Source organism: Microcebus murinus, chromosome 7 (assembly GCF_040939455.1).
Source record: "Microcebus murinus isolate Inina chromosome 7, M.murinus_Inina_mat1.0, whole genome shotgun sequence".
In the NCBI taxonomy this organism is placed as follows: Eukaryota; Metazoa; Chordata; class Mammalia; order Primates; family Cheirogaleidae; genus Microcebus; species Microcebus murinus.
The window spans coordinates 85,529,120-85,555,629 of NC_134110.1; the positions used below are offsets into that span (position 1 = coordinate 85,529,120).

The window sequence follows — 26,510 nt, forward strand, 5'->3', positions numbered from 1 at the left end:
GATAACAAAGACCCTGTGGTTCAACTGGAATCTCTTGTGTTCCTTGGGAATTAGAGTAGAATGTTATTAATAATTAAGTTTCACAGAATGAAATCCTCAGTGGCGTATTCTGGATCAGCTCTTAGTCCAGTGGATATAGACTCAAGATTAATTTTCTGTATGCTAAGGAAGTCAACATACAAGACTTTTCAAGCCCTTTCTAATATATTCCAATTCTTCATGTGTATCTTATCTCCACTTTTAGTGACAATAATAGAGCAGATATATATATGGATATTCCACCTTTCCCACCGTAGTTCCTTCTGCTAACTCCGCAATTATAGATAAATGGGTTCAAAACACATACTTTTAGGAAATTATAACCAAGTCACCAAACAAGAAAAATTTCTGTGGAGTTTTACAGAGATACATATCAGGGAAAGTGTCTCAAAGTGTAGGCTTACTAGATGCTAGGATAAGGCTGTGAGCAGGCTGGAAGCAAAACTACCTGCGGCAATAGGATATGCATGAATGGAGGGGAATTCTCACTTAGGATGAGTTGACAAATTAAAATTTTGTAGCATAAAGGAAAACTAATAAAAAACAACAAAGTCAACGAAAGGCTAATTTATTTCTAAGGAAATAGAAATAATAAAACAATTGGAAAAGAATTTTAAAATAAAGATATTTGAGACCTTCAAAAACTTAAAGGAAGGCTGGGCACAGTGGCTCATGCCTGTAATCCTAGCACTCTGGGAGGCTGAGGCGGGAGGATTGCTTGAGCTCAGGAGTTCAAGACCAGCCCCAGCAAGAAAGAGACCCTGTCTCTACAAAAAATAGAAAAAATTATCCAGGCATTGTGGCATGCACCTATAGTCCCAGCTACTTGAGAGGCTGAGGCAGGAGGATCACTGAGCCCAGGAGTTTGAGGTTGCTGTGAGCTACAATGACACCATTGCACTATACCGGTGCAACAGAGAGAGACTCTGTCTGGAAAGAAAAAAAAAAAAAAGAAGGAATAATCTGTTATGTAATAATAAATTGGCATGTATGAAGCCAGGACCAGGATTGGTGATATGAAAAAGATCCAGTTAGAAACCCTAAAAATAATTAGATAAGGAACAGTTGAAATAAAATAAAAACTCAATAGATAGACTCACCTCTAGACCAGAGATTCTCAAACTGCTGCATGTTAGAATCCCATTGCCAGTGAATACCACAGATTATATCAGCATCTTTGGAAGAAGTCTCAGGAATTTTTTTAAAACCTTTGATTCCAATGTTTAGCCAATTTGGAAACACAATGATTTGGTTATAGTTAGAATGTATTTTTAGAACACAGCCTTAATATATAAATATGCTTAAGAAGTAATTATTTCAGGAAAATGGGGCCTTAATGTTATAATGTATTTCCTAAAATTACTAAATATAATGAATATATTTTAAATATAATGCAACCTCTTGTGAATTTTTGGTGAGAATCAGCAAACTGAAATTTATATACAAAGGGCCAAGAATAGCTGAGCTAATCTTAAAAGAAAGAAATGGGATTTGTAAGAGGAAACACATAAAGTTTTAAGTCGTTAGTATTAACATCTGTTATGGTGGTGTTTTTACTTGAAACTTTTGTTTCATTAATTATCCTTACGACTGTGAAATTATCCTTACGACTGTGATACCAAAATGACTTTAATTCTCTCCATAATGATTTTTGGCTTCATAAAAACTCAGGAAAGCTAATGGCGCCTTGTAAACTTTTGCTAGAGAGGAGCCCCCCAAAGAGGGAGCTTTTTGAACCCTGCAGGTGACTTTTAGGTCTACCTTGCATGCAGCTGTTGTTATTCCCCGTGATTGTGGTGATACCAGCCATTTCTTTTGTCTTTTGTATCTTGGGACAGATGTTATTGCTCACTTCAGAACATCTTCATCATGATCATACAGGAGAAAATAGGTTTACTAAAAGATGAGGAAGAAAATTTTGTGATGTATTTGCTTTTTTAAAACATTCTTTATTTTTATTATAAATACGTAATAGTTGTACGTATTTACGGGGCACATGTGATATTTTGATACAAGCATATAATGTGTAATGATCAAATCATGGTAATTGGGGTATCCATCACTGCAAGCATTTATTATATTTTTGTGTTAGGAACATTCTAATTCCACTCTTTTAATTATTTTGAAATCTATAATAAATTATCATTAACTATAGTTGCCCTATTGGGCTACTGAACACTAGGTCTTATTCCTTTTGTCTAACTATATTTCTGCACCGATTAGCCACCCCTCTTTATCACCCTCTCCTTCCCAGCCTCTGGTAACCATTATTCTACTCCCTGTCTCCATGAGATCTATTTTTCTTTCTAGCTCCCATCCATTAGTAAGAACATGTGATATTTATCTTTCTGTGCCTGGCTTATTTATTTCACTTAACATAAAAATGTCCTCCAGATTACTATTACTTTGAAAATATCACCCTAATCAGATTTAGTTATAAATTTTGAAAGGTTGCTATTAATAATTCACTAACATTTCATCATGTTATTCAATGAAGCGTTAAATTCACTTTATAAGTATCATGGCTTTATTTTATATATTTATATTTACATCCATAGTATTTTAATTATAATGTTTATAATTCTCTTTTTGTAGAGCCTCATTATTTGATCACCATGAACTAGCAGACTACTTAATTTCAGTGGTAACTATTCCATTTACTGGCTTATTTTTTATTACTATTTCTAGTTGAAAAACCAAGTAATTACATGCTATGGATTTTCAAACATAAAGCAAACTTTAATTTCTTGCTTATCAGCAAAAGAATCTTATAAAAGGATGATTGACACATTTACAAATAGAATATATTGTGTATGAATATGTAACAGCCAAACTTTATTACTGTGAAGTTAGAAGTGTACTTTGGATACCCATCTAAGTGCTTTTAGCATGGGGAGTTTGTGGCTGCATTGCAAGGCAAATTCTTCTGATGTCCTGTGAGTAAGTGCTACGGGACTGTGGGTTTGGGTGACTCTGCCAGGCTTCTTCACCCCTGGTGGCTTTGAGGTGGAGGCAGGATGGGCAGCATGTGGGCTGAGCTTCCACCCCAATTGCCTCAGCGCCACCTTCCAAACAATGAAAACCTGAGGAATTGAAAAATACTGTCCAAGGTTTGTTACAAGTGAAAGCAAAGATCGTTTTCACTTAAGAAATGGAATCAGTCAGCTTTTGAGTTAGATTTTAATAAGCTCTTTATTAAGATAAATATATGGTGGATTTATTTAAACCCTACCGTGTCAGCAAAGAATATATTTAATAGTTCCATTTGCATTATTGAACATGTGTATGTTGTCCATGGCAACTTACATAGAAGAATTCTGGAGAGACTCGTTGGATACCCTAGTTCATGCCATGCATGGTTTCCTGCAAAGGCAGCCATATCTTCAGCTGCCAAGAGAGAACTGTGGCAGAAACTCATGGACCACCACAGGGTGTGCAAAGCGGATGCCACTGCCATCATAGTTTATATTCAACAGGTCCCAAAAGAATAGGGAAATATCCACAGAGTTGAAGCTCTTTTTATTACTCTGTCCAAAGTATAGAATTCTTTCCAAGAAGTCTTAAAAAGCCTCTGATTTCTTCTCATATCAAGTATTATAACTATAATACATAATCATTAATATTGACTTATTCATTTTTAAAATATATTTATATACACATTTGTGATTTTTAAATTCAGATTTTTCTCAAATAAATGTGATACTAAAATTTTACTTTGGAATTTGAATGATTTCAATTCAGTTGTTTCAGTTTGTGTATTTCAGATGCAGCCAATTTTTTAAAAAGTGAATGGTTTCTGGTGAATGTTTGTTAAATCCCATATGCAATAAATGTGGAAGACTTTTAAAATTATTTAAAATTCATTTTTTACAGTGAGACTAAACTTCTAGGTCAAAAGATATTTTTATGGTTTAGGTAATATTATATATAGCACAGCTATTGCCAGATGTCAGTAAAAAGCCTAACATGAGAATAATTTCATTGTTGAAATTAAAAAAGAATGCCTTGATTTCTGATGTTACAACACATACATTATAGGGACGTTTCAAGTAATTCTATAATTAATTTTATGTGTTAGTACTAGCTTTGATATAGACACTCTATCTCAATGAAATAACATTATTTAGAGATTGCAATGTAAGCTGATTTATCTGTTTGTAAGCTCTTTCTTAAATGACTTGTTTTATTTTAGGGAGCAGATATTAATAGTATCGATTGTGAAGGACGCTCTCCACTTATATTAGCAACTGCTTCTGCATCTTGGAATATTGTAAATTTGCTACTCTCTAAAGGTACCAAGGGGAACCAAGCCATGCCTTTGGGATTACCACTCAATTTGGTTAGATAAACATTTATTAACCATCTATTATGTGCTAGTACTGGGCCAGGTGCTATGAATACAAAGATAAACAGAACACTTTCTGTGTCTATAATAATTTTCAGTCCAGTAAGGGAGCAATATTTTAAAAGACAATTTCAGAACAACAACAGGTACATTTATAAAGTGTTTGTTATACCCCAGTCATTTTGCTGAACATCTTGTCAACTTTCTTTCAATGAATCAGTCCCATGTGGTGTAGGTATTGTAACTGTCCCCATTCTAGGTGCTACCTGGTGCTGTGATATTATAACAAAAAAGCAAGGTTTCCTTCTCTTATACCCTCCTTTCTTAATCTTGAATCCCTCCATATTTATATTTTATGCTTTAAAAGGTGAGGCCTCATATATTAATATCATGCGTCACATATTTTCTACTTACACCCACATAGAGTAAGATAAACCCATTTAAAAGATGTTTAGTTTTCTCATCTAAATAAAATTTCCTGAAAATTAGAGATTGTCAATGTTTTAATTGAAAAATTTTTATTAAGATGAAAATGCACCGTAGACCATGCTTTCAATAAATGATTAGAATTTATATTTGTATTGTGCTTTTTTTAGGTGCCCGTGTAGACATAAAAGATCATTATGGGCGTAATTTTTTGCATTTGACTGTACAGCAACCTTATGGATTAAAAAATTTGCGACCTGAGTTTATGCAGGTAATATATATATGTTGATTTTCATAAACTGAGTTGGGTTCAACAGAGAATAAATTGATATTGTTATTATATAATAATATTCCTTATTGTGAAAGCTGATTCTAGAATTTGAAAAATGTTTTAAAATAAAGATGACATAATTGAATATTTAGTTACAACATGATGGTGATGATGATGATAATAATAGCCACCAGCTATAATAAAGATACATCCTTAATTAGTTTGATTTCCTTCACTTTGACCATTATGGTTTGCACGTCAGTGGAAAAGCCAAGTATGTTAGTGAATTAGCAATTCTCCTCCATCAATTAAGAAAAATTACTCAGCATATTTGACTTGTTGACAGGTCAAAAGCATTATTTCCATATTTATATTCACCAGCTAATATTTATTGACTATCATGTGCATGTGAAGTACACCATATTTTCATAGTAAATAGATTTTAATATTGTCACTGTCTTTAATAATCAAGAATACATATATTTGAATATTTTAAACAAAACAACAAAATGTTGATTGGATTAAGCTACTCCTGTCATTCATTTTTTTATTTAATATACATATAAAATATAATATAAACCTAATTTTAATATCTCATTCATTTTGACTAACAACATATTAGCATTAAACTCTTGGATGTTATTGGTGGGGGGAATGAGAGGAGGCACAGAGGAGGGGCTGTGGTCCAATGTTTGGAAAATGCTGGATTAGGTACATTTTCCCACTTGCAGGATGTCTCAGAGGCTTTAATATGGTGAGATACATTTTAGGGAGACAGAGCATTCCACTCCATCCACATTCATTTTACTCTAGTAGGACCCTTTAGGTTATTTACATTTTGCTCCCAAGGAATACATATTGACCCTTGCTGGAAAATACTGTGTTGTGAAATAGTTTGAAAAAACATCATATTAACATAATAGCAGAATTATATGTAGAATATTAATTTTTCCCACAGATGCAGCATATTAAAGAGCTGGTAATGGACGAAGACAACGATGGGTGTACTCCTCTACATTATGCATGTAGAGAGGGGGTCCCTGTCTCTGTAAATAACCTACTTGACTTTAATGTGTCCATTCATTCCAAAAGCAAAGATAAGAAATCACCCCTGCATTTTGCAGCCAGGTAAGGGGCAGTCTATGCAACATATGAGCATGTCTTCTTTCTGTTTAATATTTGCTTTGAAAATATGAAACATAATTTTTTCCAAGTTATGGGCGGATCAATACCTGTCAGAGGCTCCTACAAGACATCAGCGATACAAGGCTTTTGAATGAAGGTGATCTTCACGGAATGACTCCTCTCCACCTGGCAGCAAAAAACGGACATGATAAAGTAGTTCAACTTCTTCTGAAAAAAGGTGCATTATTTCTCAGGTGAGGATATATGATTGGAATATTTATATATTCTGTTTAATTAGCCATTTCAGGCTATTTTCCATTATATCTTATATTTTGATATCTATTATAACTGTATATCTCACTAAGTACTTTTATCCATCTAATTTAATACTCAAAATATATATAACTTCTCAAACATTGAAACAGTAGTCAGTATTATTCCCAGTTGACAAATGAAGTTTATAGAGTTGAAGAGTCTTATTCAAGATCACAGAATAAGTGGCTTTGTACAGACTGTTTCTCAGAATCTTTGAAATCCAGCTCCTCATATTTTACTTCATCATGCTGCCACCTTCCTATGTAAATACAGACTGTGGCTGTGTGTGTGTGTGTGTGTGTGTGTGTGTGTACATGTAGACATACACACACAAAACCGTGCGAGTTCAAATATCCTACTTTTTATTCAATCTGATGAATCATGGACATAATGGACATAAAAAGCTCCCTTTCAGTGACAACAGGAGACATTAAAAATTCCTGCACTTTATTATGCTTAGAAGAACTCTAATGCAAGAAAGAAAACCAAGTTAAAATATGCAAGCTTAATAAAATACGTGGCATAATTAAACGACATTGTTGTGAACGGAAAAAACCTAGAAACATTTTATAGAGGTACACTGATCTGTCTTCTGATTTCACGGAGTTGGTAGCAAAGAGCTCATGATAAGTCTACTTTCTCCCATCCCCAGGTGTTTGGTAATGTAAACGCATGCAACATATGAGCATGTATATAAATATAAAAGTATATATAAATATGTGTGAATCACATTATGGATCGATCATTTGAGACCATTAAGCTTGAAATTAGCTCATTTATTATAAATGTATAATATTTAGTTGCCACATCTCAATTATGCTTTTTTTTTTTTTGTTATCAGACTTAGGTAGAATGGGCCAAGTGACATCCTTCCCACATTTCGTCTGTACTGTGTATTCACACATCTTTTCTTAACTCTTTTCCAGTGATCACAATGGCTGGACTGCTTTGCACCACGCGGCCATGGGCGGGTACACCCAGACCATGAAGGTCATTCTTGATACTAATCTGAAGTGCACAGATCGGCTAGATGAAGAAGGGGTACGTGCCAGGGTCCTCATACTTACCGCAAATCTGGACACGGCAGAAACTTCCAAAGTGGCAGGAAAGCCGCCTTCTTAGCCACCTTCTTCCCTTCCGTGCTCTATTCCCAGCCTTTTGTTGGTTTTTTAACAGGCAGACTCTTAGAGTGAGAAATGAGTAAAAGGGGAACAGAAATAGGAGAATACCAAGGGCGGGGGGTGTTGAGGACACCCCCAGTGTCACAGAGGCTGGCCCTCAGGCCATTGCTGTTCTGTGATAAAGTTTTAACTCACTGGTGAACCTGGAGAAATGAAGAGGGCAGCAGTGAGTTTTTATTAATATTATTTGGAAGTGTGTTGATTTGAAGGACCAACCTTTATTAGCTATTATGTCCTTCTTCCTTTTGTGGAGAGTAAGTATTCAAATGAACACTCGTTCATGAAATGATGGAGATAGAAAATTGTTGTTGCTTTAAAAAAGGTCTTTACATGGCAAAACTTAAAAATTGGCAAGCTTATAATATTTTCTGATTTTTTAAAAAAATTTTACAAGCACCCGAAACCCTGAATCTGTAAGCCACTGCTCTTCTAGGCGATAAATCTCCCAGGAGTACTTCTTTGTTCACTTTACCATCCTCACCCTGAAAGCAAAACAACCCCTGGAATTCACGGCCCCACCTCCCATACTACCACACGCCATGTTTCAACTGTAAACTCATGATTCTGAACACTGGTTTTACATTTTAGGTGTTTTGGTGTTGAATAGTCAGGGTCATTGATAATTTCTTTTAAGCACTTCAACAATGAGACAAGGCAGTGAAATGGCCCACGGCTCATCACGCATTGTCTCCACGTTTCTGTGTCTGCTTTCTCTCAAAGAACACGGCGCTTCACTTTGCTGCCAGGGAAGGCCAGGCCAAAGCCGTCGGGCTGCTTCTGAGCCGCGATGCTGACATAGTCCTGAACAAGCAGCAGGCCTCGTTTTTGCACCTCGCGCTCCACAATAAGCGGAAGGAGGTGGTTCTTACAGCCATCAGGACCAAAAGGTACCCGTCTTCCTGTCCACTGTCATTTAGTGTTTTCTGGCATCAGGGATGATCCACAGCCAGAGAGGAAACAAGAAAGAGAGAGAAAAGGAATAAGTTTCAGTCATTAAACAACCTTTTAAAATGTCAGTTGTCTACGTAAATTTTTAAATGAACTTTTTGGGTGACGACAGGCACGTGGCTTAACCTCTCTGGTCTTCGTAGGGGAGTTGCTGCTAAGACCAGCCTTAGCAGCACTCTTGTCAGACTCGAGGGGTTCAGGCATGTGGACTGTCTGGAACCCTGTCATTGTCAAGCAAATGCTGGCTTGCCCTACCCGAACTTGCCCAACACTCTTTGCCAACAGAAACCCTCAAACTGGATGCTGGCAAAAATATACCCCAAGGTAAATCCATGTTTATGCCATGTAATGGAGCATCTCTGTAAGACATGATCTTTTGTGGTTGTGGTTTCTAAACCATACTCCAGGGAGTTCTAATGATGTAGTTCAAGGATAGTTTGTCTCACTTCTCGGACGTAAACTTTTCTGTATAGTCAGATGGGTACGCACGAGAGCTAAGTTTTTTTGCCCAGGATCGGATATACAGGTGAACGATCTCATATTCAAGGCAGGTTAAGCCTGTGTTTTTGAGGATGGGCAGTCTCGAAAATCTGCTGACCATTCCTTAGAAATACCAGTTAATGAAAGTGTGCAACCAGAAGTCTTCTGATGGTAATGCAGATATTCTAGATGGATTTGACTGATAGGGTTAACGGAAAATTTGCTAGGATCTTGGAGATAAATGGGCTCTTCTTGACTTCCTGTTGTAGACTTAGTTCCTCCTTGGTGTTGTAAGTACCTCCTTAACCCATCTAATTATTAATAGATGGTGATAAAGAAAGGGGCAAACTCTAATGTTCTGGCAGAGTCTATGCTTATCGACGTACTTGATGCGTGTTCATTTGTAGTTCACTCAATCTGAGATGTATACATGAATGTTAACTGTTAAATATGGGCACAGTACTAGGTTGCTGATGTATATATGTAAACGTAGATGTCTCTTATGACATAATCAGCTCTGGAAGTACTTACTGTTTCATGGCTTGAAGAGAAAAGGAAGATATAGGCTTGACTTCTTTAGGAGGCATTTAGAGAGGCAGAACAGTGATCATAGCCATCCTGGAATTTATCCACATTCCTAATTTCTATTAATGGACAAGGATCCTATTAATAAAATGATCTTGGTTCATGTATTGGTTCCATTGGAACCAATGGGTAAGCATTGCATTTCATGAATCAACTTAAAGTTTCTTCTAAATATATAATCTTGAGTTTCAACTGTTTTGCAGAACATATGGATTAAGAATTATGCTTGTCTTTTATATTTTTTTTATAGATGGGATGAATGTCTTAAAGTTTTTAGTCATCATTCTTCAAGCAACAAATGTCCGATCACGGAAATGATAGAATACCTTCCTGAATGCATGAAAGTAAGTTCTCTAAAACAAAACTCTTTCTGGGTATATACTTGGCCTATATTATGATGTGAGAATTTATTGTTATAATCACAACCTAATAATAATAATTCTGTCTTCAAATAAAGTTTCTAGCTTTCCATAGGCTATATGAGAAATTAGTCAATAAGTATTTAATGGGGACTTACTTGGATTAAAGAATCCTATCAGTTATTATATGTAATCTAAGAAAATGTGATAAACAGATTTTTTAAATTCAAACAATCCCGTGTCCAGAGGAGAACCTACAAACTGGTGTTTTTCTGGCTGAATAAAGCCCCTAGATATGTTTTTGTTTGGAATGCATGTCATTGTTTCAAATTCGCATTAATTGCTAACATTTAAAACCAGGATGCTTCCCTTAAGGATCCAGATATCTGGCTTCCCTTAAATATGAGATCTGGTAGCCGGGCCTGCCTTCTGATAAGGCAGGAGTTGCTGAGCAGAGTAGCAGCTGCTTCCCATGGATGGGACAAGCACTCTCCCGCTAGACACACCGCCCCCTCTCCCTTTTGTGTACTTGGCTCCAATGCCTAGTACTAGTTGTCACTTGTTGTCATTCCTGTGCAATTGCTTTCCGTATAGTAGACAGATATTTCTTGATAAATGGCTCTATCCCAACTGTGAAGATAAAAGCCAACCCCAATCCGAGGAGAGCATATGTTTCACTAACAATGGAAGAAAACTCTTATGCCTGGCATGGTTCATTCATTGATATTACTTGCATGGCCTCTGTGGGCCCTTGAATGTGTGACACCCTGTTCTGCGTTAAATACACACCCAGCATGTGACTGGTTGCCCACTACAAGACAAACATGCACAGACGGTTGAGTACCTGAGTGTTAAAGGATGCAAATAAAAGACCTCCTGAAAAAGTTGGGATTTTGAGGATTGGGGCAGACATAGAATAGTCAAGAAAAGCAGAATGACTTAAAATGTCATTAAAAGGGAAAAATACATTTAAACACTGGAGCAGTAAGACATAGTGACACAGGGGATAGAGGACTAGATTTGGAGCCCGGAGGCCCTGGGATTTAATCCTGACTATGCCTTTTGCTGTGCTACTTTGGATGAGTCATTCTACCTCTCTGAGCTTCATTTTCTATTTTCTTTATCTCTGAGAAAGTGATGCTGATAAAGATCTTGAAAAGTGATTACACAAAATAGAGGTAAAATATATAAAGTACTCAGGATAATGGTTGGCACATAACGTACCTTGTACTATTTTTATACTGCTTATGTGGCCACTAGTACTACAGCTACTAGCACTCATTGTTTTTATTTTTTGAATAAGTACTATGTGTTAAATATTTTATGTGCATTTTTTTTCTTTATGATGTCTAATGAAAATTGGTTCTAGTCTAGTGGCACAAATAGCATACAGATTAACTTTTTAGGTGACAAAATCTCATCAAAGGGCACATAAATATTCAGGGTTGAGAACCTGCACCTCAGACTTTCTTACCTGGTAATTATAGTTGTTATAATCTGTTCTAATGAATTTCCTGCAGCATTACTTATAATTGTAAAAATATATATGTTAGAATATTGACATATGGAAAACATAATAAGGAGTTGAAGAAATTATACCAAAAGAATCTTAAGAATGATCTGTTATGGGATCATGATTGGCTTTTTTTCCTTCTTTATGCTACTGTATTTTCTAGTTAGTTTTCTATAATGACATATCATTTTTGTGTTATTTTTTTCAATAAAATAAGGGAATCTAAAGGTCTTTTAGTTTAGCCTCACATCACATAGTTGATGCTTATATAACATTTCTGAAAAGTTGCTTTTACAGCCCCAACCCCACACAAGGCAGCCCATCTTTTCTTTTTCCTGATTATTAAAACTGTAACAACCAGACTTCGTCTGGTCCTGCCTTGCACAGCACTACCGACTGGTCTTGGCTTTATTTTTCATTATGTCTGTTATACCTCCCAATACTGCCATCTGGTCACCAACAAGGACTTTTCTTAAAATATTCTAAGTCCCTCTGGTACCCAAGATAGGTCAGGTCCCCGTTTCTTCCATTCAGGCACAGTCCAACCCTCTACCCTCCAGTTCGGCAGGTGGGGTTGACCAGATGTCTCAGGAACTCCTGGATACGTTGATGGGGCCATCTGGGGCCTTGTGTCCCACTCTGGTCCCAAGAAGGCAGCCAGGCTAGAGAGTATGTCTTTCTCAGGATCACAGATTTAGGCTACCAGATTTGGGCTGTCTCTCATTGTTTATGTACACAGGGACCCCATAAAAATGTATCTCTACACACTGTAGGCAGCACTCTAATGACCCCATAAGTGTTCTTTCCCTGAGTTAAACATCTAGAGGGTCTTCATTTCTTGTTATGACATCTATTCCCCACTATCCTGTCTGAATCCCCTCTGAACACATACTCTCTCTGTGTTGGTTGGTGAGCGAGGAAGAGAAGCAAACACAGTACTCCAGACTGGAGCAGCACAGAAGATGGGGACCTAAACCATAGAAAGAACCCAGTGCTGGGATGAAAGGTCTCGGTTAGGGACAATACATTTTAACTGTAAGATAGTGAGCACAGGAACCCTTAATGCAGATTGAGTATTCCTTATCCAAAATGTTTGGGACCAGAAGTGTTTGGATTCTTTTGGATTTGGGAATATTTGCATATATATAATGATATATTTGGGGGATGGGATCTGAGTCTAAATATGAAATACATTTATGTTTCATACATACCTTACACACATAGCCTGAAGGTAGTTTTCTGTAACATTTTTAATAATTTCGTGCATGCAACAAAGTTTGTGCTTAGTACTTATGCGTAAAATTTTCCACTTACGGCATCTTGTTGGTGCTCAAAAAATTTTGGATTTTGGAGCATTTCAGATTTTCTGACTAGAAAATCTATATATTCTCTAGAAGCCCAGAAAGACATCAAATCATAGGCAAAACTAGTGGAATATCTCTTACCCAAATTTTAGTATGTACAATTCCATTCTCAAGCACATGGTACATTTCTGAATTAGCTGATATTTCTGAGGTATGCAGAAGTATTTGTAACACTTTGTATTTGAAACTTTGTTCCTTGAATGACATAGGTTAGAGTTTGTCCTTGAGGTGTAAGAAGCAAAGTAATGGAAGGAAAATACCTTATGTGTTATCTTAGCAATGGGATAAAATCCTCTCTCATATATAGCGTGCTGCCCTGCCCAGATGTCTTAGCTGCTTTTTTGTTTTTTTTTTTTCTCTCGGAGGTTCTTTTAGATTTCTGCATGTTGCATTCCACAGAGGACAAGTCCTGTCTAGACTACCATGTGAGTTTATTTTATCATGATAATTTGAAATTTATTTTTTTATAATTCTCCCAAGGACTATTAAAAATATTGTTCCTTTAGTTCTACAGTCTATTGTCAATGGTAAATATTGGTTTCATCTGTCATATTATTATATTATCTAATTGTAAGAAAAATTTTCCCTCACATCTTTGGTTTTCCCCTGATATTTTAATTGTGTCTAATAGCATTATTTAGTGTTGTTTTTAGTCTTTATATCTTCTGAGGTAGTTTTGCCAGAAGAACGAAGGTCTAAAATATCTAAATGATCCTTTGAGAATTCCTCTTTTTCCATGCCTATGAGTTGTAAAGCAATTGCATAACAACTTTCCAGCATATTTATTTTTGTAATTAATATGCAAGAATTTAATTTTCTTTTCTCCACTTGAAATGACTCAGCTTTTTTCAAATCACTTAATTTTCAGCAGAATTGTAAGCTTAGATATTTGATTTGTCAGTTACTACTTTTTGGAGTCTATACTAAGCTAACTAATTTCTTTTAAAATTTATGTCTTCTACAGATTGAATATAATTTCAAATATCTTCAATGTCCATTAGAATTCACCAAAAAAGGAAGACCTACACAGAATGTTGTATACGAGCCTCTTACAGCCCTAAATGTAAGTCCAGTGTTCTCATCCTCCAGGCACTTTCCACCTGGGTTCTCAAATATTTTGGTACAAGCTCACATTTGGGAGAAATGGAAGGGGCCTGGAGAGAATTCTGGTTTTATAGTTCCATGTCTGTGTCTGCCATGTGTCCCGGCCCTTTTTTATTAAAGTAAGCAGTTTTTTTTTGTTTTTTTTTTTTTACAATTGCTGTAATTTAAAGTTCTACACTTCAGTTCTAATGGTCATGTAAGACCTGCCCCAATCCAGAATCAAATAGACCATGGATGATACAGTCAGTACTTGCTCCACACCTCTACCCACCTATATAGTCAAGAGTTTCCTCCAGTGTAAACCATAGGAAAATGCAGGGGTTGAAATTTTACAGCCACAGCTTCCAAATTCAATCAGCTGCTGGGCTCCAAGGTAAAGTCTGACCATTCAGAAGCTCTTGGCTCCATCCAGAGGGATGAACCAAATCTAAAGAAGGCTCTGAACATATAGCATGGACCTGAATTTCCTGAGACTTGCTCCAAACCGGCTCTTATTTCAAAGAGTGCTTTTGAAACCAATGAAGCAATGAAGGCCATGCATATGATCTACTTAAGTCAAATAAAGGGTCTCATACTCAAATAAATAACTGCAGAGAAAACAGACAACACATGAGTAACATAGGCTCCTGGTTATAAGGAGAGTGGCCACTAGTTTCAACAAATTGTTGCCATGTGGCTATAACTGCCCACACTTGTGTAAAAATCGACAAATTAAAATTGTGTGCATGCAAAATAAAACATCTTTGAGGATTAGATCTGAAAATTATTTCAAGTGCTCAGTAGCTCCTGTGGTTTGTGGCTCTCATTATTGGACAGGACAGATATAAGACATTTCTATCACAGTAGAAAGTTCTATTGGACAACCCTGATCTAGGCCAATGAGGAATTTTCATTTACCTTAAATGAGTTTATTTGCCTACATTGAAGCCTTTTGTACAGACCATGGTACCAACTGCCACATAAAGTGAAATTTACAGGCTTACTGGGCACTTGGAGTGTGAAGGTTGCAGACTCATGTGGATTTTCTGCACTCAACACTGGTGATGGCAACGGACCATCATGCAAAGGATTTTAGCTCTACAGAGCCTTTATTTTTGGAGGATAGTTTTACTAGTTATAGTATTCTTGGTTAGTAGTTTATTTTCTTTCAGCACTTTGAATATATCATCTCATTCTCTTTTAGCCTGCCAGGTTTCTGCTGAGATATTTACTGATAATATTATTAAAGCTCCTTTGTAGGTAATGAGTTGCTTTTCTCGTGCTGATTTCAAGATTCTCTTTTTATCTGTGACTTACAACAGTTTAATTATAATGTGTTTCAGAGTAGGTCTCTTTGGAGCAATTTGTGATAATTGAAGTTACTTGAGCTTCTTGAATGATTGTATCCATTTCTCTTCTCAGATTTCGGAAATATTCAGACGATTATTTTGTCAAATAGGCTGTCTAACCCTCTCCTTCTTTTTTCTCCTTTAGGATATCCATAAATGCATATTTTGTTCTGCTTGATCATGTCCCTTAAATCCCATAGGTTTTCCTCAGTTTTCTTTATTCTTTTTGCTTTTCTGACTCAGTGCTTTCACACATACTGTCTTTGAGTTCACTCATTCTTTGTTCTGCTTGGTCAGAACTGCTGTCAGGTGGCTACTGAACTCCTCTAGTGAAATTTTTCAACTCAATTATTGTATTCTTCAGTTACAGAATTTCTGTTTGCTTCTTTTTTATAGTTTTTATCTCTTTGTTGATATTTTAATTTTGTTCATGCATGGTTTTCCTGATTTTGTTTAGTTTTCTATCTGTTCTTTTTTAGTTAATTAAGCATCTTTATGATGGTCGTTTTCTGTTAATTGTCTGATAATCCATATATCTCTGTTTCTTTAGAGTTCAATTTTTGAGATTTAATTTGTTCCTTTGCTTGGGTTATGTTTTTATGTTTCTTTGTATGACTTGTTATCATTTGTTGGAGCTTGGCTTTTGGAAAAAAACAAAACAAAACAGTCACATCTCCCGGTGTTTACAGTCTTACTTTGTATAAGTAGGTCCCTCATCGATCAGCCTAGCTAGATTCTGGAAAACTCTTAAGCCTTTTCTAGAGATTCATATTGTCTGGGCATGTGAATGTAATTTCAAAGTTGAAGAGATGTGCCTTCCCCCTGGGACTTCCCCCTGATGTATGTTTGCGGTATTGTAGCCTCTCTGATGCTATAGCAAGCCATGATATTAGAGCACAGTCTAGTGTCTGTGATACTGCAGCTTCTCTGGTACTAGACCAAGCCCCTGTGACCTACTTTGTTTTCAATGGCCCTCTCCTGGTGCCTGTTCCTGTCAGCACTTAGCTTCAGGCAAGATAGAACTCATTCCCTTGGGCAGTCCTCCAAAAGTTCCACTCTTCTGTTTCTCTCCCCAAGGAGAAGCCAAGAGTTGGGAGTTTTCCCCCAATGGCATTGTGCTGTGCCAGAGGGAAGAGCTGTGATGACTAAATGTCATGAATTTCCCTACTGTTTTTGATTTGGTACTTTTTGGCTACATGCTCATCTGGGGTGCAAGAACCTTTTAACTGGGTTCTGGATTGCTCACAATGCAAATTAGTTTGTATATTGTTGTTATAATCATTTGGTGTCTCTGTTGGAGGAAGGAGGGTGGAGCTTCCTGGGGCAGCAAGATTCAGCCATCTTGCTGACATCAGTCCCTCTATTTATGTATTTCTTGAATAATTAAAATTTAATTTTTAAATAGATACTAGTAATTCCTAATAACTCTCATGAAAACTTATGATCTACAGATTAACTTAACTACTATTTAAGTGTATTCTACGATTTAAAATCCTTCTAGAAAGATAAGCCTGAATTTCTTGAGGAAAGAATAAAGGTGTAACTCTTGGTGATTTATCTTTAATGTTCTTTCCTATTGTAATCCTATATAAGATTTAGAAGCTTATACTATCTCAATCAATCAGAGATCAAAAGAAACAGACAGAATCAAATAATTGCCCTGTATAATGGTTCTCTCTAGCTGTGTTTTTTTTTCAATCTTATGTCATTTTTAATTTTTTCAAATTTTCTAAAATAAGCAAGTGTTACTTTTATAATATCAAAATTAAGTTATAAAACCATAAAATACAAAGCTTAGTTTATATCTGGTGGTTTAATATGATTGTAATTTTATCGCTCTTCCCTTATTTTTCAGGCAATGGTACAATATAACCGCATAGAGCTTCTCAATCATCCTGTGTGTAAAGAATACTTACTTATGAAATGGTATGTACTGAGTAGTATTTCTTTTTCTAATGTTGTTCCTATTGAATCTATTAAGTCTTCTAAACAATTATGTTCTAATTGTATTTTAATGTTTTAAATTTTGTTATTTTAATGTTTTATACTTGGAAAAAAATATCAAAGGCAAGTTTTGGTATTGAAAATGCTGACATTGTTTATCTTTGACATTAAATAAAATATTTGGGGAGTGAGAGGGAATCATTATATAAAACTTGAAGAAGTATCCTGGACCCTATAGTTTATTGGCAATGAAATAAGAAGTATGTTCTAGGGAAGAACATTTAACCCTTGAGTCAAGTCATATGGGCTTAAATTCTCTGCTCTTTTATTAATTGGTAAGCCATGGTTTGCTTAGAAGTTGAGATTCCTTCTTAGAAAATGAAAAAGTTGAATTAGAAAGTTCTCTTGGTTCTAAAGTTCAGTGAATTTACCAAATAGAGTCCTGAAAGAGATTATAACTACTTTTTCCATAGGTATCTTAAGCAAATATTTTTTTATTTATAGTTTTGTTTTTTTCCTTTTATCTTGTTTTTGTGTTTTTAAAAAATTCTTTGTTTTTACAAACCATTGAGTTGAGGGCTTTCAATAGATAGTAGGAAGGTAGTTTCTCTGCTATGTACAGAACCCCCACCCAGAAGCAGGTTGTCTACGAATGGTTGAGCACCAGGTCCCCCGCAAACATGCCTTGCATGAGGGGCAAGGGTGTGGTCCCCTTCTGGCCAAACCCCAGTTTCCAGGACAAAGGGCTCTCCAAACCACACCCCAGTCCCAGTGTGTGGGGGGACATGCCACACACACGGGGGTTTGTGCTGTGACTTGCTGGTGGAGACAGTGAAGAACCAGCTCTCCAAGGCCAATTTTTGTTTGAAATGACTCAATTATGGTTTGCTTATTTGTTTTTGTAGGGTGGCTTATGGATTTAGAGCCCATATGATGAACCTAGGATCTTACTGTCTTGGTCTCATACCTATGACTCTTCTTGTTGTCAATATAAAGCCAGGAATGGCTTTCAACTCAACTGGAATCATCAATGAAACTAGCGATCATTTGGAAATATTAGACACCACGGTATTTTCAAACTTCAACTTTTTAAAATAAGAGAATATTTTTAAAATATTTGTTCTTAAGAATCCTAAGTCAATAATAAATCTGAAATATCAGGACATTGATTATTATAAATATCCTATAGAATTCATATATGGTACCAATTTCTCCAAAAAAAATACTTTGTGAAATGAGAGGAAGTAAAAATAAATAGGTTAATAAATGAGTGTGTAAACAAATTTAAAAGGCATTGACATTTGTGAGATGCTAGCTTGAAGGCCAAAGTGTAAAACTGCAAAATAGGTCTACAGGGAAGCAGATTTGTGGTTGCCAAGGACTGCAGGGAGTGGGCGGGCATGGGGTTTCCATTTGGAATGATGAAAAAGTAATAGAAGTAGATAGTGGTGATGGCTGCAGAACATTGTATTTAATGTTACTGAATTATACATTTTAAAGTGTAAATGTACATATAAAAGATAAAACTTTTAAAATGGCAAATTTTATGTCATGTGTATTTTACCACAATTTAAAAATTTTATATAGGTCTACAGATTCATATTCCTTTAGAATCTGTAGACCTAAATCAATTTTTGAACTCTTAATAAGGACATTATGAAATGAGTATGTGTCATCTCTACTAAATGAGATGAGTATTAACATCACAATAATTTTCAGTTTAACTCAAATGTACATAGAAATGAAGCACTCCCAAATAAATATTTAATAGTAGAAATTATGAAGAAGTTAAAGTGTTTTATTTTATATCCCTAATAACTACTTGTCTTACCCTTTTTTTGTTTTAGAATTCATATCCAATAAAAGTTTGTATGATTTTAGTGTTTTTATCAAGTTTATTTGGGTATTTCAAAGAAGTGGCCCAGATTTTCCAACAGGTATGTAATACATTCTGTATCTCTAAAGTTGCAAATAGTTTAACATAAATTAAATAATAAACTATTATTTGACATTTTATTTTATATTTTTAACAAATTATTATTTATGTTAAAATTTTATACTTTAACATAAATTTAACTGATAAGCTATTTTTGAAATAATATGAAATAATATTATGTCATAATAAAATCACATAGCTTGGCTAATGTATAGAGTAGAAATATCAAGGGTAAGCTTTTCAAAATGTAGAAATAACATGATTTTAGGTAAAATCACTGTCTGATATATCCATAAAAGAGATGTTCCACTTTTACTGGTCCATATGGATCTGTCTGGCAACATATGATCATTATGAATGACTATTCTGTGTTTTCTCTTGCATCATTTTTAATATTTTGCTAACATAATAGATTTTGAATTTGATAATTTTAAATGTAAATGTTTATAAAGAATTTATCTGGCTGACTCCATTTTCAATGGGTCTGTCTTTGAATTTCTTTTTTAACAGGAATGCTTTTCTTTATTAAATAAAGTTCCAAGTTATAATACAATTTTGGAACTTGTTATAAAATAATTTTTAGTTTATACTCTATTTTTTAAATGTTTGAACCAAGTTCATATCCGACCCAAGAATTATATAAATTATCTGTAGGTCTTTGGTTTTGTTGATAAATGACATAGATCCTTCCTCAGTGTGAAGGTTTACAGGCTTTTATTATTTGTTTTTGTATATTTTTGTAAATGTTATTATATGCCATATGCCTCTTATACAACATCTCATTTTCTATGAAAATTTTCTGTGTTACATCATGTAAGCACATGGATATTTGCAGTAAATAATTTGATGGTAATAATAATGCTTTGCATTTATTTAATATTGTATTTTACAAGTGCTTTCATATATATACTTTAAGTATTAATAAATTATCCCAATTCTGAGAGTTAGACTATGTTGTTCCATTTTATCTTAAATGATTTAGGGCATATTACTGAATCTCTCTTGCCATTATTTTCATTTTTCCCAAAATAAAAATTATAGATTACAGTTTAAATCGAACTATAAAGTTGTATGAATTCTGTGTCAAATTTGATCTCCACATTTTCTTCTTGCTATTTAAGTGGTCTACTCTATGGGAAATTTAATGTCCAAAACATGAAATCTTTAGGAACACCATTATGATTTGTTCTCATTTCCTAATTAAGTCTCAGAAGAGGTCTCAAACTTCCTTAGAAACAGCTGTAGTTCAGGTATCCTGAGAACTCCACATGCATGTCCTTATACAGATAAAAGGTCCCAGGGATTACCAAACCAGCTTGCAGTCCCAATAAGTTTCCTTAAGATGGAGTGGACTGTACAGGAAAAGCCCAGCAACTTGTAGGATGTCCTTAGACATCAGACTCCCGTAGTACCAGGTTAACAGATGACTCTGGGCCACCTCCAACACTGGTCTGTACCCCAGGGGCTCTGAAGTCAATGCAAGATGGTAGGAAGTGACTCCTTGGTCCTAAACTTCTCTCCTGATGCCTGTAATTTCAGAAAAATTTTGTTACTGGTTACATATGTATAACCACCCGTAAGATGCCAGGTCTCTTATATGTGGTCATTTTTCATTCTTTTCAATCACAGAAAAGTAATTACTTTCGTGATATTAATAATCTCCTTGAATGGATTATCTACACAACAAGCATCATTTTTGTGCTGCCCTTGTTTTCTAACATACCAGCTTTTATGCAGTGGCAATGTGGAGCAATTGCTATATACTTATACTGGATGAACTTCTTGTTGTATCTTCAAAGGTAAAACCAGCTTGAATGATTTCTACATCTTTTAAGCATTTTTAAATCAAGAGAAAAACTCACCTAAGTGGACATATAGGAGTAACATTTATCGGGTGTCGGGAGGGTGGGAGGGGGGAGAAGGGGATGGGTATACACAACCACAACGAGTAAGATGTGCAACGTTTGGGGGATAGACACACTTGAAGCTCTTACTTGAGGCAGGAGGGGGGCATGGGCAATATATGTAACCTTAACACTTGTACCCCCATAATATGCTAAAATAAAAAAAAGAGAGAGAAAACTATTATAAGTGGCTTTGTTTTCCAATGGTTTTAAAATATGAAGATATTTGTTATATCCTATTAAGGAAAGATGTGGGGGGTTCTTGAGTTCAGGGTGGAGACCAGGGTTTCCCAACTTTGGCACTATTGAAATTTGAGGTCAGATAATTCTTTTTATTATGTGAGGGGACTGTCTTGTGTATTGTAAAATGTTTAACAGCCTTCCTGGATTTTACCTACTAGGTGCCAGTAGCATATATACCACCCCAGTTGTAACAATCAAAAATATATCCAGACATTACCAAATGTCTCCTGATGCCAAATAAACCCAGGTCAAGAACAACTAACTGGTCTAGATAAATCTAGATTAAAATCGAGGAATTAAGTAGGAATAAAAGTGTTGGCTATTTTTGTTTTACCTGATACTATTTTGTAAGCATCTACTTTGTGTTAAAATACTCAAAAGGAACTCATAGGTAGTATGGGAAATAAAAGTGGTATAAAAAGCAAAAAAATAAGCCCAAAGAATCTAATTTTAGAGAGGGGAAAAAAAGGCTGAGTTACTCTACCTCTGACAGTTGCTAATGTTGAGTTAAATGTTATTTCATACAATCTTTACAATAACAGGAGGCAAAAATGACTCAAGGAAGCTGAAGCACTTAGTTAAGTAACTTTCTCAAGAAAGTTGTCACTCAAGACATAGGTATTTAACCAAAGTCTTTCTGACTCCAACGATCATGCTTTTCCCACTGTACCATGTGCGTTGCTGTGTCATAAGCACAGTGACACAGAGGTGACCCTGGCCTCTCAGGGCCTGGTATGTGGGAAGGGCAGCAACCCAGAAGTCAAGAGGATTCAAGACAGGTTCATTATCAAGTTACTGGACATCTCTGTGTACTTAGCCAAAGTCTCTTTCAGCTTTAGAATCTTATGATTCCTTCTTTTAACAAGTTGTCTTTGCCAGAGGAAAAGTACAAGTTAGTGGCCCGATGACACACTCATTGTCTACCCAAACATTTCACAATGTAGGATGCCGAGGTGAGAAAAGGAAATCAAAGGAGGTCGTGAGGATGGGTGAATGTGAATTATGTGTTGTGTGCCCTGCAATAGGTGCCTTCAGGAACGTGAGCTCATTTAATCAATCTCTTCTTGGGGCATCACACAATTCATCTCACTAATATCTGTACTAAGCATTTGGTAGCAATATTCCCAATATTCTTTGATATTGGGAAGTTACAATTTTTTGTTCCTACTTTTATTGAAGTAATGTCCAGTGGTCAAGTGATAAAATGATTTAAAACAGACATTAACAAGAAGAGGGAAAAAAAGTAATTGGATAAAGAGCTTGAAAATAAGACTTGATTCTTCATGAATTCTCATGTCTTCTTTTTTAAAATAATTGACCTCATCTGTAATCTCATCTGTGAAATCCAGTACCTGATTTAACACATGATAATTATTGTCACTGAATGAAATACACTTTGACTACAAAAGTGAGTAATTACTTTAAATTTGTCTTTATTTTCCTAGATTTGAAAATTGTGGAATTTTCATTGTTATGTTGGAGGTGATTATGAAAACTTTGTTTAGATCTACAGTTGTATTTGTCTTCCTTTTTGTGGGTTTTGGACTCAGCTTTTATGTCCTCCTGAATATACAGGTAAGGCACTTGCATCAGTAATTGATTTCGTCACTGTGAATATTGGAAATATATATGTTTATACTTAAATCTTAATGGCCTAGAAAATTAGTAATCATATAACAATGGTATTTAAATACTTTAGTTTTTTTAAATCTGATGTATCTTTCAAATGATTTTTATTGCAGAAAAAAGTCTAATCTTACTAAATGATTTTTTCCATTGCCAAAAAGTTTATGTAGAATGCACAATGATTTGTTATTTGTGTAGAAAAGAGCTTTTTATGACTTTGCCGCAGTTCATTAATGTTTCTTATCACTGCATTTCAGTAGCTACATGCCTGTGACTTTTAAAAAATATTCTAATATAATTTTTATCATTTTACTCTCCAGGAAACAGTTTTTCATCATATACATTTCACATTTCACTTTTACCTTCCCGTCTGTTGTCAGGACACCTTCAGCACCCCGTGGCTAGCCATAATCCAGACCTTCAGCATGATGCTGGGAGACATCAGTTACCGGGATGCCTTCCTAGAACCGTTTTTGAGAAATGAATTGACGTATCCATTTCTGTCCTTTCTGCTCCTTATCACCTTCACAATATTTGTCCCAATTGTCCTCATGAATTTACTTGTAAGTAATTTTTCTCTGTAGTTCCTGTTTGTTGATCATTTGGCACATTTGATAATGATAATTGTTCTTAACTTCCCTAGTATCCCTCCACTGTGGGATGGGGAAGGGGCTACTATAAAATCCATTCATTCAACATTCACCTGGTACCTGGGAATACCAGGCACATCAAGAGGCTCAGGAGATGCAATTGATGCATTCACTTGGCAAATACTTAAATACGTCTACTAAATGCCAGGCACTGTTGTAGGTTCTGGGAAACGGTGGTGAACAAAACAGACAAATACTCGGTCATGGGGGTGATAAATGTTATGAAGAACTAGGATTGGGGAGGGCGTCAGAGGTTAGGCAGAGACCTTTATGGAGGGTAGATTGTCTCTACACTCAAATTTATTGTTGACCAGAGATCCAAATGAGGAAGAGTCTCTCATGCAGAGGGTGTCTGCGGCATTCAGATGCCACTTCTAATCCAAAGGCTAGGTGCCCTCAGCAGACACCAGAGTGCCCTTCCCCATGGAAGGCTTTAGAGAATCTGCTTGAGCCATGAACATGTTGGCCAATGCAGGCAGAAGTGCACCCCACTCCAGGTCTATGGGGAGCTGTTGTTGACTTATGGTGCCTGTTTTTCCCTTATCCATCTAAGCACACATGCATGCATTTATCACACTTATCTTTGAGTCTGACCATGTACCAGAATCTGTGTTATGCAGCATTCTTGGAGAGAAAAAAATAATACAGACTCCTAGGTGTTTTTAGCCACTTACATGATACAGCTCCAGAGTTTTATTTTGGTGACCTAGAAAAACAAAGGATGGCACTAGGAATGATAGAGGAGGACATAGAGCCCACATTCTTCTCTTCTAATTGCTTATGTTTTGGAAGATAATTATCCAGAGGAGAGAGGGGCTTAGCAGCAGAACTACAGGTTGGCACCATGCTGAGGATCCACAGGCCCAGCACCCACCGGGCATCTCTACCTGCGTGTCCTGGAGCAAAATCAAACCCGACAGAGCCCAGACTGACATTATCTTTCCTTCTAAATCTGCTACTGCCTCTCAGTACCATCTCTTGTTGGCAGATATTCTCGACCCCACCCTCCCCCTTTTTCCCTTAGTTCTTTGGATAATTATTTGTGTTTTACATCTATTTCCAGTCGGCTTCACCTCATAGCTCCTCCTCTACATTGCTGCAGTAGCCTTAAGGGTAAATCTCTGTCTTGTCTCACTTCTCTGTACAATTCTTCCTACAAATCATCGCCACAGTGATGTTCTGATAATAAAAAGCTGCATCCATTAGTGGCTCTTTTAAAGTTTTTATCTATGAATGTGAAAAGGATTTTATCCAGTCTAAACCCATCAGCAATCACTTCTCAGCCTTTTGGCTAAGATCAAGTGTAGTAAACCCATCAGCACCCCAGGCAAGGGTCTCTACAATCTAGATCTCACTGTTCCCAGGATCCATCCAGAAATGCACATTCCTTGCATGTACCACACTTTCCTTCATGCCTCGTGGATTCTGCACAGTCTGTTCCTTTTGGCTGGACAAACCTCCCACCATGGATTAACTCCACAATGGGTTAACTCTTTGTAAGCTTTCAAAACTCAGCTCAAGCATCATCTCTTCTGGGAAGCCTTCCTTCACCAATCCCAACCCCTGTTACCTTAGTCTAAATTGAGTTCCCTTTTCTTGTATTGTCATTGTTTTGAGGACACAAATCAGACAAAGATGATAATAATGAAACCTACTTCCTAGGTTATTGTGGAGATTAAATGAGCTGATTACAGTGCTTGGCACGAGAGAAGCATTCAGTAAATGTTACATATTATTAAGAGCTGTTCTGTGGCTCACAAGCCCAGATAGCTTTAGAGCCCAGGGAATATCTTAAGTGTGTGAAGCGCAACAGGTGTGAGACGATTAGTTTTGATGGGAGCTGTTGTAAATTGGAGAGAACGCCCATCTAAGGAAGGGCTTGCAAATTAAAAACCAAGCAACATTATCCTGCCCAGTAAAACCTATTTGCTGACTATATATGGCTCTCAGTGCTAGTTTATAAGCCCTAGGATACACTCTCCCACTGTTCAATCATTCGGTGAATATATTGTGTGTCTACTGTGTGTCCTGCTCTATGCTAAGCACTGGGCATACAGTGGTGACCTTGACAGAGAGAGCCCTTCTCTCATGGAGTTTACTCATCTTTGAGTGCCCTGAGGGCAAGCACTGGCTTTTCCTCTCTGATGCAGCATGCAGGATGCTAGCTCAGCATAGGCAGGGACTAAAAGTGCCTCAGAAATAAATGAAAGGGTGAGTGGAATGATCTAATTTTCCTCTCACCTGATTCTTTCTTGCCATGGATATCTAGATGAGTTTCTCACCAGAGCCTCTCTCACCCCTAAAGTGTACCTTTTTCTGCTGAATATATGTAAGATATAAAATATCTCAATCCTCAGTTTAATGTTTTAACTTTTCCATGTTGTCACATCACTCTTATCTCTACCTTAGTTGGTAAACTCTTTAAGTTTCCAACCATGTTATGTGGCTAAACCCAATAGCATTTGACATCAGATCATCCCTGTCCTCTCCAAAAATAATGTATTTTTATCATAAATTAAAATGAATTTCAGATTAATTTATGTGTCTTAAGTTTTCATGGTGACACTTAAAATTCCTGGACCCACCAATGTGGCCATCACTGTTGCAAAGGTATACAGGCTTTGCAGTTTTCTATAAGGTACGTTAGCAAAGGATTGTGCAGCCACTACTAGTGAGTAGATCACATGCCCACTCTCTCACTTTAGCCAGAGAGACCTTGCTACGGTTTGGATGTTTATGTCTCTTCTAAAATGTATATATAGAACCCTCATTTCCAAAGAGATGGTATTAGAAGGTGAGGCTGTTGGGAGGTGATTAGGCCATG

General features: G+C 36.1%; 1 protein-coding gene across 1 annotated transcript in view; it reads left to right on the forward strand.

Moving 5' to 3' along the window:
* Positions 1-26,510, forward strand: part of TRPA1 (transient receptor potential cation channel subfamily A member 1) — a 46,637-nt gene that overhangs the window by 13,077 nt on the left and 7,050 nt on the right. The window contains exons 8-23 of the mRNA XM_012786359.3: positions 2,635-2,683; positions 4,232-4,331; positions 4,981-5,081; positions 6,040-6,209; positions 6,296-6,460; positions 7,448-7,562; positions 8,423-8,589; positions 9,966-10,059; positions 13,317-13,376; positions 13,916-14,014; positions 17,239-17,309; positions 18,233-18,395; positions 19,175-19,264; positions 20,893-21,062; positions 22,856-22,985; positions 23,417-23,599. Of these exons, the coding sequence (XP_012641813.3) occupies positions 2,635-2,683; positions 4,232-4,331; positions 4,981-5,081; positions 6,040-6,209; positions 6,296-6,460; positions 7,448-7,562; positions 8,423-8,589; positions 9,966-10,059; positions 13,317-13,376; positions 13,916-14,014; positions 17,239-17,309; positions 18,233-18,395; positions 19,175-19,264; positions 20,893-21,062; positions 22,856-22,985; positions 23,417-23,599 (1,927 nt within the window). The remainder of the gene's footprint in view (positions 1-2,634; positions 2,684-4,231; positions 4,332-4,980; positions 5,082-6,039; positions 6,210-6,295; positions 6,461-7,447; positions 7,563-8,422; positions 8,590-9,965; positions 10,060-13,316; positions 13,377-13,915; positions 14,015-17,238; positions 17,310-18,232; positions 18,396-19,174; positions 19,265-20,892; positions 21,063-22,855; positions 22,986-23,416; positions 23,600-26,510) is intronic.